This window comes from Cyclopterus lumpus, chromosome 14 (assembly GCF_009769545.1).
Source record: "Cyclopterus lumpus isolate fCycLum1 chromosome 14, fCycLum1.pri, whole genome shotgun sequence".
Classification (NCBI taxonomy): Eukaryota; Metazoa; Chordata; class Actinopteri; order Perciformes; family Cyclopteridae; genus Cyclopterus; species Cyclopterus lumpus.
Window position 1 is genome coordinate 14,768,237 of NC_046979.1, and position 13,907 is coordinate 14,782,143.

At 42.0% G+C, this 13,907-nt stretch overlaps 1 protein-coding gene across 5 annotated transcripts in view; it reads right to left on the reverse strand.

The window, feature by feature from the left end:
• LOC117742938 (spectrin beta chain, non-erythrocytic 1) overlaps nucleotides 1-6,947 on the reverse strand; it is a 35,537-nt gene extending 28,590 nt beyond the window's left edge. For 2 of the 5 annotated variants that reach the window (XM_034550611.1, XM_034550610.1), the window contains exons 1-2: nucleotides 6,798-6,947; nucleotides 6,528-6,715 (exon numbers count right to left, since the gene is read on the reverse strand). In XM_034550611.1, coding sequence (XP_034406502.1) covers nucleotides 6,528-6,684 — 157 coding nt within the window. In that variant the 5' untranslated portion in view covers nucleotides 6,685-6,715; nucleotides 6,798-6,947. Of the gene's footprint in view, nucleotides 1-622; nucleotides 1,475-6,527; nucleotides 6,716-6,797 lie in introns of those variants that run through there. The other 3 variants (XM_034550613.1, XM_034550612.1, XM_034550614.1) reach the window with 3 other exon arrangements.
• Nucleotides 6,948-13,907: the final 6,960 nt, after the last annotated feature.

Here is a 13,907-nt window from a genome sequence, read left to right on the forward strand (position 1 = left end):
ATTCAAAAGTGTTAATTGCCATTTAACACAAGTTTTTAACTTTAGTTATCGCAACATTTTTCTACATCCTGTATCACAACTACTGGCCTTTGTGATTTCTGTTCGCAGGACCTCACAGGCCTTAGCCAGAGACAGAGCTGTGCATTGTAATAAGATAAGAAAGGACAGGTGGCCCAGTGATCAGGTGCCAGACTGCCTGCTTTAGAGCTGAGCTGAAGTCTACTGTGTGTCTACGAGGCTCTATTAGATTCTCAAAGCACTAAAAACAGAACCGAATTGAGAGAGGAGTCCCAGAGCACCTGCTGTAGGACTACCACCATAACACTGGCCGAATAGTCCTATTCTACCTAATATTTCCCATTTCAGAAAACAACAGGACATGTGTTAAAGAGTAGCACTTTTCTCTCTGTCTTATCAATAAGTGTTAACATTAACAACTGTTTCCATAGGCCACACAGCAAAGAACTTGAGGCTCTAACCTGTGACGTCAATGAAACAACTCTTTATTCAAATAGATAATGGCTAACCGAAACAAACCATTCGATAAAAAGGTATATTATAAATTTGCATGGTGTGTGGAATTTCCCTTTCAACCATATCGACAGGTCAGTGTGATTCTTACCTTGCAGCTGTTTAAACCTTCCTTCCAGGATGTTAGAGTATTGCACCTGATTAACAAATGCTGCGGGGGACAAGCAGGGCTCTCGGTCCCTGCGGTCCAGTTCCATGGCCTTTTTTTCTGGATCTCTCTCCTAATATTCCTCTCAGGTACAGAGTGAATGGAAGTTTTCCGGCATAGCACACGAGAGGCAACCTTTCCCCCTACAAATCTATCAAATCCTTCAGAGGGCTTTCCAGAAGATAAAAGTTTAGTATATCCAAAATGCCTTGATTTGTCCTCCTCTTCTAGATTCCTTCAAAGCTGTGCCTCAGTAAGGCACAACACAAGCTTGAAAATGTTGCCGCCTGTTCTTCACCGTTTTTCCCACCTTGTCCAATGAAAAAACAGCAGTGCAACGGTGGAGGGTTTGTTCAAAAAAATTAATTCAAACAAAGCTGAAGAACAAAATGTTCTCTTGTTTCACCTCTTGTGAAGAATTTCACCACACGTGTGGCCTCTGAGCGAAGTAGAAACTTGGAGTTGCAGTCCCTTGACGCTCAAGGCTGGCTATTCCTTCCCTCCAAACTCTGAACACACATTTATTTGCTGGAGCAGAGCACAGCAGGGCAACCGGCTGCGGTCGGATTGCTGTGTAAACAAAGCCGGCTGTGCCGTCTGAAAATGGTGTCATTTGCATAAGGTGTGTTTGAGGGAGGAGCACAAAGGAAGAATATCGTGGAAAGATGAGGGGAGGGAGGAGGTGAAGAGGTGGACTAAACCATTAAGAGTTCTCTGCTCAGCGTAGCTTGAGGCAGATTATACAACTCCACCTTAATGCCAGGGAGCAGCGGGGTGTGGCCTTGCCAAGAAGGTCCAACACCAAAGTCGCCATCAGATCGCATCCTCTTATCCCGTTGCCTCACTGTGTGGTTCTTATTTCTATCACTCTAAGACAAGATTTGATCTTCCTTTTCCTGTTCACGTGGTCTGCCCTGTGATAAGGCGTTAAGACAGGAAGGAAGTTGTTAAGAATGTCTCAGCAACACAACAAGCTCTTTCCTGCCTGAACAAGATTTGAAATTATGAACTTGTGTGTCTGTTTGTCAGGCAGATGGTGAGGCAGTCGTGGAAGTGAGTCATTACCAGTCCAAAATAATTATAGAACTGCACAGCATTAACACATTTTATGTTTTACTAGATGAGGGGTTGTTACACAAATTATGTATGGGCAACTTGTTATGGGAAAAATCTTCTTGGCGTTTGATGATTATTAAAGATTAAATAATTGTTTGCAAGCAAACACTGGAGGAAAATTGACTATTTTCAATTGTGATGGGATTTGAAAGTTACAAAACAATTATTTTCCTCCATCACTGAATAGAAGGAAACATATCATAGAGCAACAGTAATTACAGCCTGTAAGTGCATATTTCAGATTCTCAAACAAGTTTATGTACACTTGACTCACCACTACACCAATAATAAAGATGTATATCAGTGTAATACACACCAAAAATACTGTCAGCTGAAGAGAAAATGATGAATATATTTTGAACTTATTGAACGGAAGGAAGGTTTACTCTATCTTGCAGCTGCTATCATCCTAAAAGTTAAAAGTTACAGCTGTAATACATGCCTGTGTGTGCAAAAGTTGCACAAGACTGTAAACACAGTGAGGACTAAGGTCACAACCTTTCTTACGAGAGGATGGTGTTTGGTCTGGTCAGGGGGCCGTGGTAAAAAGGTCTGCTGGTGTTTTTTGATCCGCGCTTGTCCTGATGAGCAGGGAGCATCTGGATGGGTCTCATTAGAGGAACAAATGCTCCGGGCCTTCTGTGACTGGGTGTTTATAGAGGGGGGGGGACTGGACTAATGAGATCCGAACAGAACACACTTCCTTCGGAGGACCAGACGCTATGCCGTGGTCGCATGCAGCGAGAAATGAAGAGCAGAGAACTGGTAAACTGGTAATGGCCATTTAAGATCCCACTGGGCATGTATCAAACATCACAATACCAATTAGCATGACGGGCAGATGTGATGGCAGGTTTGTGTGTCTGGCTCATGGAACTTAACAAATGATGCTTCGGCAGTTTCCTCCCTTTACAACTCATCCATCATTTAGATATACTAATAAATAAACACACTGGATAGGATTGACAGTTATTTTCTGAATCTTGTGAAATATGAAAACAAATGTCAAAGGGAGATGTGGCAGAAACTCATGCATTGAGAAAACTGGAATTAATGATAATTAATGATTGTCTGGTGTGGTGAATGAACGCAGTGGAGAAAGAGAAAGAGGATAGAAGCTGCGGAGGAGTAAGCGCTACCAGAGGGAGAAAGGAGAGATCTATTGCTGAGCATACCATTTTGTTATCAACCTACAGCACAACAATCCCTTCGAGGAACCCGTGGGAGGGCAGAAGGCTGGACTATGCTACAAACACTGGCAGTAAATGTCTGATCTGAAAAGGAATCCCCCGGAGCGAGTAGGGTTGATTTCCACAATCACTTTTGCCTGAAATCCAACAGAATTGTCCACTCGTCACATCGTCTCCACTATGATTGATTGAAAAACATGAGGACATCAATGTATCTGCCTTCATTTTAAGTTGACAGGTGATGCGTTAAAGAGTGGAGCGGCGCAAGTTAGAAGAGAAAGTTAAAAAACAGAACTAGCCTGCGATGTTATTATATGGAAATTATAAAGAATAACCCCTTTATATGTACCATCTAGTTTTGAGATAATATATAAATTGAGAAGATATGCAGTATATGTGAAATTAAATTTGTTAATCCAGAGGGTCAAATCAAATTCAAAAATACTATTGAGCAGCGAAGGGTTGAAGATTCACAATGTCTTGTAAAGAGGTGGCAGCTGTTAGAGCCAACACAGACGCAACATGAAAAGAAGCTGTGCCAGTCTCGACCCGGCACCGAGTAGTATGACGGGGGGAATTATACACGTTTCCACACATCAAAGTAGAGTGCTGTTTGGATTTCAAAGTAATCAGTACTATTAATCAAGTTAGAGCAGTCTCGATAGCAGCATCAATATTGTCTGTAGCACTCCCCATTTTTATTATTGCTCCTCTGTTCCCGCGCAACGCTTGACAAATGTTAGTCCCGCCCATGGCCCTGAATGGGGCGCTCAAAGGTCTGGACCCAGGCAACAATCACTCGAGTCAGAGTCCAAGTATCTACCAAACGCTGCCCAGTGAATTGATATGATATTCTACTATTCGTGCTTCTGTGTTGTTTATAAAGAATAGCGGTAACGTGGTGTTAATAAAAGGCATATGGATGTTTAAATGTTTAAATGTTAAATGCAGAGGTCAAATTGAAATTAAGTCTATGTTTGTTTTGTTTGTTTGTTTTAAAATGAAAGGGTCTTTTGCTTTCCTAGTGTGGAAGCTTCCACAAGTAAATACATGTAACTGTTTGAGTGTGAAGCTGGGCGTTGCTTAAAAAAAGGCAAATTTGAACCGCTTGATTTGCTACCCACACAGTACGGGAAAGTAGATGTGTGGTTATTTATGCAAATAAAAATTATCTTCACAAAGGGGTGGTTCTCTACTGTGAAACAAGTGGTAGCTGCTGCCACACAAGAGGTAAAATGATTGCAACAGATTGGAAGGGTGCAAGAGGTGTAAATCAGGAAATGAGGCCATCAATTTCATAGAGAATAGAGACAGTTGAGTTAAGAGAGGCTGTGAGAGAAAGAAGCCACATAAGGAGCAGCTCACATCACGCTGAACGTCTTGACATTTGGGGAGAAGTTGTAAAAGGTGGGCAGGAGCTAAGCCTCGGGGGCTATAGCTGCTACAGCATGTCAAAGAATGTGCACATCAAGCCCACACTTGTCAAACGGAGATGGTATCAGGTATTCTCATACACACACACACACACACACACGTCTAGTCACACTTCTACAATAGTATTACAGCCCTCCGTTGCTTTCCATAATTACATGGCAGCAAGATACAGAATATCTTGAAATATAGTTTGCAACCAGGCAACACAATAAGGGCAAAACCCAAAGTGTGTTTCTTTTTGGCATAAGGAAATGAGTCGGGTTGTATTTATAAGTGAAATGAGGTTTATCTTTTTAGAAGTACTTTGACTACAGCGGTTCTCAAAAATCATTAGTTTTATTTTGTGCGTATGTGTGAGTGCATGCGCCTGCCTGTTGCTCCCCTCTGCTGGGTTCTCCTTGATACTGCAACTTGTTTTGACTATTAAGAACAGATATTTTATCTTTAGCATGTGAAACCAGGAAAGTACAGGGTGCACGTACATGCACACTGTATGTGCTACAACAACTAAAAGAGCCATCAGAATAGTCACCTGGGTCCTATTAGGTAGAGCTTCCAACAGGACTGGCCCACAGACATGCACTTGCACAACCTGGAAGGATGGCAAGAGTCTCAAGGGTCGCAAGGGTAGGCGAGTAAGGTGTGGAATAAAGCTGCCTTCAGACCAACATTGTATAAAGAAATGGGGCCGTGTTTGGACACAGCATGCGGTCTATTGTAGAGCATTCCAGCACATAAAACAAATCGTCTTTCAGGAACACTGGATAGTCGTGTAATGGCTGTTTTAGAAAAAAGAAATGTAAATGATTGTAACACAGCCCTAAAGACTCGCCTCAACACCTGCATCACAGCGTATTGCTCTGTGGTGAATTGAATCCACAGCTGCATGGCTTTGTCCTCATTTTGGAGGTATTTTGGTCTTGACCTATAAAAGAGAGATGTGTGCATTTTGGGACAGAAAAGAATAAAGTTGGTACCTCAGTCTACAGAACCTCATTAGATCGGTACAAATTACCATTTGACAGATTTTGTCTCTAAATGCCGTCTGTTTTCTCAAACTGCTGTTGCATATTTAAAAACGTTACTTTAAAAATAGTTACCATACTGGCCTAAATATATTACAATGTTGTCTTTAATGATCATTTTTGGAAAAAAGGATGCGTTGATTTATACTCAAGAACTAGAGAGATTACAACCACAGATGTTCTGTTTGAGTCGAGTAAACACCATCTATTTGGTTACAAAGTGAAATAGTATTTATGTTACAGGTGCTGTATTATGCGTCGTTTATAGCCTATACCCAAGTTAATACGTGTCTATCTGTAGAGTTAGTCAGCCCTTATAATTTCCACTCAAAATCTTTTTTACTCCACAGTCTGTCAAACAATGATCTGTCAAAGATTGTCAAGTTAAAACACACAGTTTTAAAATGCTAACATTCAGAGAAGAATGTCTGGTGGTCCCAAACCGACTGTCATCAAAAGCTTGACAGGAGTGCGTCAGTCAGGGGGAGAATGTCTTTTTAACAGAGCCGTCACACAGTTGAAAGCTCTGGCATTACCAAACTGTTTAATACAGTTTCTCATTGAAATGGTAAATGCTGGGGGAAATGTACAAATACTCAATTATACTGGTTATCTTTAAAGTGCCGATTAACCTACGTTGTGTATGTTTCAGCACTTTTGCTGAAACATACTGTATTTACTAAATTTGCTGTACAGCTCCACAGTAGACATTTAAAGATTTCTAAAATTAGATAAAATACATTTCCAATCATTTCATCATATGAAATAAAGTATTATTTTTAAATCAGTATGCTGATTTAAAAATAATGACTGGATTTTGCTGAATGTTTCTTTGGCTTGCATTTGATATTGTACTTCTTTTGATTGTATCGTGTGAATTGTCATAACATTCACATCATATCGTTCAGGTTTGAAGGGTGCAATGCAGACAGCGGTGCAATGTGTCAAGAGGTTAGCCTTTACAAAGCTGATGGTTTGAGAACAGGTTTCTTTAGCAGCTCACTGTAACTTTGCGGTGGAGACTCCTACACAAACTATTATATCATACTACTACATTTGCGTGATACCAAAGTTGTAGCATACCTGCGAGGGCCTTGATGCGTGAGCGCTCGAAGAGGCGTGCTGAACTGTTCTCATTATCCCAGTCAGTCTCTGCTGCCAGGTCCCAGCGGTTGTTGATGTCATTATACTGCTGCTGGATCTCCAAGCTGTCAAAGTCCGTCGGCGAGATGGTGCTCATGTTGTTCAGGCTGGAGGAAAACACATTCAACCTGCAACACGGAGACACAAAAGCACCTAAACTTAGTATACATACAGAAAAGGGCGCGATACCAGAAGCTTCACAAGACTGACCCTTGAAATGTTCACAAGCTAATGTTTGGAAGATTCAGTTTGGAAACAGAGAGTCTATTTATATTTCATCCTCGGCCAGATGATGCTCTGTAACATACACCGCCTACACTCTCCTCACAGCTGCACTCAAGTTTGATATGCTCAAATGAGAGTCATATGCAAATAGAAGCCGAGTGCAACTGCCAGAGTGTATAAGGAGATAACAACTTTGAAATAGGTCTGTGCTCAGCAACTGTCATGAGTGTCGATGGCAGAAACCAGCTCAATCTACACTTATTGGATCCACACACACGCACACGCAAGCACACACACGGCCGGCCGTCCTTGCACTCACTGCTGGCCATGCAACATCCCTACTAGCCTGCCGTTTGTACCAACTCAGCATTCAGTTATAATAACAAGGGCACCCTCATATGGCAACAATCAATTGGCGTACTCCATGAGGAGGTCAGTCCCACACCTTTTCTTCAACTGGATGAGTCTCTGGATTTTGCTGACAGATTTTAGCATGAGCCAGAAACCAATGCACTTTGTCCATTTTAATGGTTGTTTGGTGTATGTATGTATGTATGTATGTATGTATGTATGTATGTATATATATATATATATATATATATACACACACACACTACGTCACATCTCAAACATGTTTACTATGTTAAAGAATTTAAAAATCACTACTACACATGACCCGACAGATCCTGTCCTTAGTATTATGCACTGGAGCTACATTAAGATTACTACTACACCCCCCCCCCCCTCCCTCCCACCACCACCAAACCCATTAACTAACGGGGGCCATTTGTTTAAGAGCATTGAACAGATTAATAGACATGGTTGACTAGTCATAATACCTTTATCTTTCATTGTGTCTAGTAGCTGTGGCCGCCTTGTATTGAGATGAGTGAGGGGACAGTAGTCAAAAGATTATGGGGTTTTGTGAGGAGGTATTTATGGCTAAGAATAACTAAGGACTACAAATCCTGTTCAAGGTTCAATTCAACATTCATTTAATGCACAGAAACTGCAGTCCTACTCTCTCCATCATGTCTGTCATGATGAGTTTAGTTTAGTCGGTTAGATTACGTGGTACTACAGTGAGCGGTTGGAAGAAACGGATTCTAGGCAACAAACGAGGTGGTGCTCTAGATGAGATTAAGTAGGCCAGCCATGCAACCCATCACACATTAATAAGGCCATGTATTCATTCTCTGTTCTTTTCCTCAAAGTTTGATTAAAAAACACGTTAACAGCTGCTGACAGATGTATCCGTTTGAATGCGTCTGCTGGGACGATTCTTGGACTAGTCACGTCATGAAAGTCAATATATCCTCTCAATCAAACCTGGAGTTCGATAACGGACCGCTGCCAGAAGCGATACCTATCAATATTGTACACCGCCAGTGGACATCAAGGTTGGGCCCATATTCCCCAAATCATTAAATGCAATAAACACATCGTAGAAAAGCAATAGCTTCATTGAACATAGTGTAGAAGAGGGGGAATGAGGTGGTGCAGATTTTTAAAAGCCTACATCCATTTGTTAGCTGTCCTAAAACTGCAAGAAGAGAGAGTTCAGTCTAATTATCCATCATAGGAGCAACTTAAAGTGTGACTGCTGTGTGCCACATTATTTTACTTAGTTGTGTTCTTTATATGTATTGGATAGTCAAATGTATCCAATTCTGCTATGGAATACAACAGCTACCTGAACATCAATACACTTTACTATTGTTAAGACAAGTCAAACAAGCCGCTAACATTCTAGCTATAGAAATAAATAAAACAAAAGCTTGGCAAATCCTATTAGTGGCAGATTAAGAAGCGGCTGAGAATAGAAACTAAATGCAGGGATTAGAGAAGAAGGCAGAGCAACGCCTCCACAGACCTGTCACCTCCCCACTCACTGGCACCCCAGGAGTTGGCTAATGCTTTGACCCCCTTGAGAGTGTGTATGTGCGTAGTCAGTATATTCGTTCTTCTGGCCCTCATTTATGAATAGAATATTATCTATAATACAATAATCAGTCCACAAACTCAATATGTAACCCTCAACATCACCGTGTGAGATTATCGGGCAGATTAATAAACAATATAAATAAAAACAGGCCTATAACCTTCGACTGATTGTGGTGTGGTGCGGCTGACAAAGTGCTAAGATTTACATGCAGCTTAAATAACCTAAAAACTCACAGCATGGAAGCAAGAGCCACAAAGAGGACACACTATCAAGGGCAGGCCTGGCAGCAATGAAGTCAATGACAATCTGTCTGTGGGAGTGGACCAGAGTGGGGGCTGGAGGGGGCAGGACCAGTGTGGTCACAAGAGTCTGGCAGTGGCAAATCGAGGGCAATCCTCCCCTTATTGTTGGTAGGAAGGGGCTCGACTCAGTGTCTGCACTAATCACCCCTCAATGGATCAGACAAACAATCCCCTGACCTACTATGATACGACCTACTGTACTCGTCCTCACACACACAATCACCCACTCCCACACATGCAAGCTGAGCTGACCTATTACACCTCCACCAGCACCACCACCAACCTCACACACACAAATCCACCCACTCAGCATGTGCAAATCAGTATTCGACACACAAAATGGGTCGGTTCAACACCTACAATCATGCTAGCCTGAGTGAAGTACAGTTGCCTCCCAGAGAGAGAAACTGAAAATAACTTCTACACTGAAACCTTGGTTTGCAGAGCTAAAAAGGCACAAAGGAGCCTCCTGAGTCAAAGTTCCTCCATGCACAAACCTTCAAGTGGAGAAATCGTATGCTAGCCCCAAAGCTACTGCACTGCAATCTCCACCATTACTGCTCATATCAAGGGGGGGGGGGGGGGGGGGGGGGGGGGAGACGAGACGGGCAGGCAGTCAGACAGATGTGGCACAAAAGGGGGGGGCATAAAAGAGGTTTTATGAAAGAAAATCCCCTCAAGGTCTAATCCACAAATACATGCCAAAAGATAGTCATTAATGTAATGAAATATTTAGATCTGTAACATATCCTTCATATGCATTACTCTCCCAACACTAGTGCAATCAACCAAACCTAATACAAAAGAAATATGGGCTGCTGTTACAATCAGCCTATTATTGTAAAAGCTGGGCAACATTGCAGGGCTGTGTAAACACAATAAAAGCTTCGTGGAGTCGACACAGATCCTCAAGCTGGGTAACGAGGCATGGCCTACATGGAGTCCAACCTTTTCAAACATGACGGCATGCTTTCTCTAAAGCAAAAATAGGAAAGCGGGACATGTACCACAAGTGACTGTTTGGAAGAATAGTGCTTCTGAAAAAGTGAAGAGCGAAAGTGGGGCACTCAGGAATGCCTCAAGGCGAAACCCCAGCTTCTGGCTGGGCAGACACACATCAGAGTATCGCTCACAACAGAGTGACAGCGGTGAAGAAAGCAGGATGACAGGCAGCGCCACCACCTCTTTCTGTCTCCGCCATCCCCCCTCCCCTCCCAGAGCTGCTTCCCTTTGCCCAGCTGGTCTATTTGTCACTGCACCCGTTAAACAGAGAGAACGGAAAAGAGAAATAGAGCCCACAATCATTCACCCTCAGGGAATTAGGCCTGTGCACACTTCGCCGGCCACACTGCCACAGCGCACCAGGGGAATAGGGTAGACACACACAACCACACCCTGTAACGCCAAACAAAGGAGCCATCAGCCTTTTCATAAAACTCACAAAAACCACAATTATTACGGTTTAAATATTACTGAAAACATATCATTATGACTATAAATCAGCCAAGAGCTTCGCATAAACAATTTTTTTCAATGAGTTAAAGCTGAGCTGGCACCTCTGTGTTGCCAGCCTGTCATACTCAGACGAGCATGGGGGGTGGGGAGGCAGACCCCCAAATGTATCGCACAAAGCCTGCTCCGCCAAACTGGTCCCATACAATGGAGGAGTCAGCACAGAGTTGAGGCCAGCCGTTCGAGCCTTTCCTGTTTGCAGAGATGAGGCAGCCAGAGGCACAAATGCATCAGAGGCCCCTCCACAGGCTGCTGATCCTGGCCTGAATGCACCGCTGAATAGGACAGCAGAGGTCCTTTGTTGACCTGTAGCATCACATTGATCAAATACTCAAGCTGGAAGCATGCCTTCCACACATGGACATAGCGATGTCACTTTGGTTTTGGGCAGTAGTTCTGTTTACTGTACAATGGTACATAATAACTGTTGAATCACACCGTATTTGAAGACAATCAGTAGAATACAACAGTTGTGGCAAATGCACTCTGCCAGAAAGGTGCTGCCACTCATTGATTTAGGAATTCAGACATATCCTGATAATCTTGGACAACCTAATCAAATATGTGATCACTGTGAGGACTGAGAAAAGCAGGACCTACAATGACATCACACTGAGGCACTACTATACCCTTTTAGCTACGCCACGGACACTTGTAAACAATCTCCTACACCTCATATCCAAGCTGCACTTGCTAATCGTTGTCAATGTGAAGCATGAGGGGGCAATCAGTATGAGCAACAAGTACCACAGCTAAACTCTCAAAAGTATTTCCTGAGGATTGACCTGCATCTCAGAAGTTTAAAGATATGCTTCATTGCTTTACTGGGAAGTTGAAGTACACCCGATAGGCTACATCTTTATAACCTTCTTCCCACTGTGGCAATTCTGGCCAACCTAACGCATTAGCTTATGTATAATAGTATGTTTTACATGTAGTCATATCATAATTTGATGCCACAGCATGGACAAACCAAGGCAAAGGTTATAGTGGTTGGTGCTCCTGTCTTGCATATGATGCTGAATGAGTCCTGAGCTCAGCCTGCGCTTTGAAGAACATTTGGCTGGAAGTCACAGTGGCAGCCTCGATCTCGATGGCTGCCAGAAATCAAAATTAAAAACATCAGTGAATGAAATATTCATGCAGATCAGGCTGGTCCACCGTGGATTGAGTCTTGCCATTTTAAAAGCACTGTCAGCAAGCCTACAGGTCTGCCAGTGTGTGTGGTGATGCAGATGAATGCTTGATTGAACAGCTTTTTCTATCCATCTGTGAGCCAACAGATCCTAACAGCCCAACATCAACCGACTAGGTGCATGTGTGGGAGGTTTTTTAACCTCAGGGGCGGTATATATTTTTGGTTTTGCTTCCCTTTTCTTCGTCGACGTAAAAAAGGTGCATATATTCATCTTCAGATTCACAAAGAAATGTCTTCAGATACATCTGGGGGCAGCCTTCTTAGTGTGGCTGCTTTGGAACAATGTTAGCGACCACCAGGCAAGTCACGAACCAATCATATATATAAAATATCTATATTTTATTCTCTCAGAAACAAGGAGATGCTGCTATCTGCTGACAAAAGCTGAATTGTGACCCGAGAGCCTTTTTTATGGGTACCCAAATAGTCAAATACTGCCCCATATCATAAATGATAGAATTGCCTGTCAAAGCTCTCTATTGAATTGTAGATTCATGAGAGCAGTGCAACATTGTGTGACGTAGAGGTGCAACCACTGCTCAGAATTTCAGCACATGCATAAAAGTCCACGCGAGAGGCACTGAACGTAAAACAAAGTCATTCCAATGACCTACAATTTTAAAAGGGTGGATTGAATAATTGGGAGCATACTGTAATTAGGTGTCATAGCACATGAGGTGCCATATAAATACATCACATGTGAAACCCCAGCAAGCTTTCCAGATGGTTGTGGCTATGTCCAGCTCCTGGCCGCTGCCATGTGTGCCCCTGTAATGCCCTCGTTCATTCTCTCTTTACTTTTCTCACATATTAAAAATAGAGGAGATGACTGGACTGTCCTTTCTATGGACTGTAAAGACTATTAAAACACTAAAATAACTTCTGATCGACTTTACTTATTGGCTGCTGTTTTCGTTATAGATGCAAGAAGACAATTTGCACATTTATATTGATGACAAAAAAACTAAATGCATGCAAATGAGATGACTGGTGTTTAGGACAGATCTTGAGTTTATTTGGCCAAAATAAGTTTGATGAGCAACATACTGCCTTGTTTTTAAGATGCTGTATTATTCATCCTGATGACCTACTTTCTTTTATTATATTATATATTTATTATAGCCAAGCTTTACGTCCCTTTAATTTTTAACAGTTTTAGCTCTGACACAGTTAAGGATGGATTGTCAAGTGCCAAATAACTTTACAATTGTTATTTTATGGCAGCACATAAAAAAAGCAAACATTTCAACCCCAAGTCAGCATCAATGTCCCGGTCTGGCCTCACAACACAGGACACACATGCCAAAAGCATGGCGTGACACAACCACATATGAAAGATTAGATAAATACATGCAGAAAAAATGACCAATACTAAAAGGATGAAATGAATAACTGCACATCAGAAAGCAGCACTAGTTTGGTCAACCATATCACTCGACGCTGGTCGCACAATGAAAGTGTGAATGGCAGGAACTGAAAAAAAAGCTTGTTCAAGAGGGATTTTGAGAATCAGCACTATGGGGGGCCCACATTCACAGCCCCGCTCCATTGTTGAATGCTGTTCATCTAGCCAGCCACTAACAGCCATATCTCGTGCGTTTATCATCACAACCCGGCTGTGTCTCAATCAAAAAAGGCCTGTAGGCATTTCAACCTGTGGCCATGAACACAATAACAAAGCTATGATCTGACTAGGATGTTCTGAGCAAGATTATCAACAGACACGCTATATACATTCTAATAAAGGGTTGTTGGTGCATTTATCTAGTTTGTTTCTGTATATTATCTTCCTGGGAACACTATGCAGTGATGACTGGATCAATGAGTATTTTCTAATTATAGAACAGAGAGAACTTCTATCACAGCAACACACAAAGCACATCCTGCAAATGAGTGTTCATCTTTTAAAGCTGCAACGAGAAATGTCAATACATTTGGAAAAAACATTTTTTTTAAACTCATACAAAAGTAACGTTTAAAGTAATGTGTATTCTAATTGGCCTGTATCATGTTTAATTAACATAAAGCACAACAAGAGTGCATGGATGGCACCATGAGCTCTTTGTATGAAAATGTATTTGATAAATCTGCAGATATTGTCTGTAAATGTATCAAATACAATTAAATGCATTTGTGTT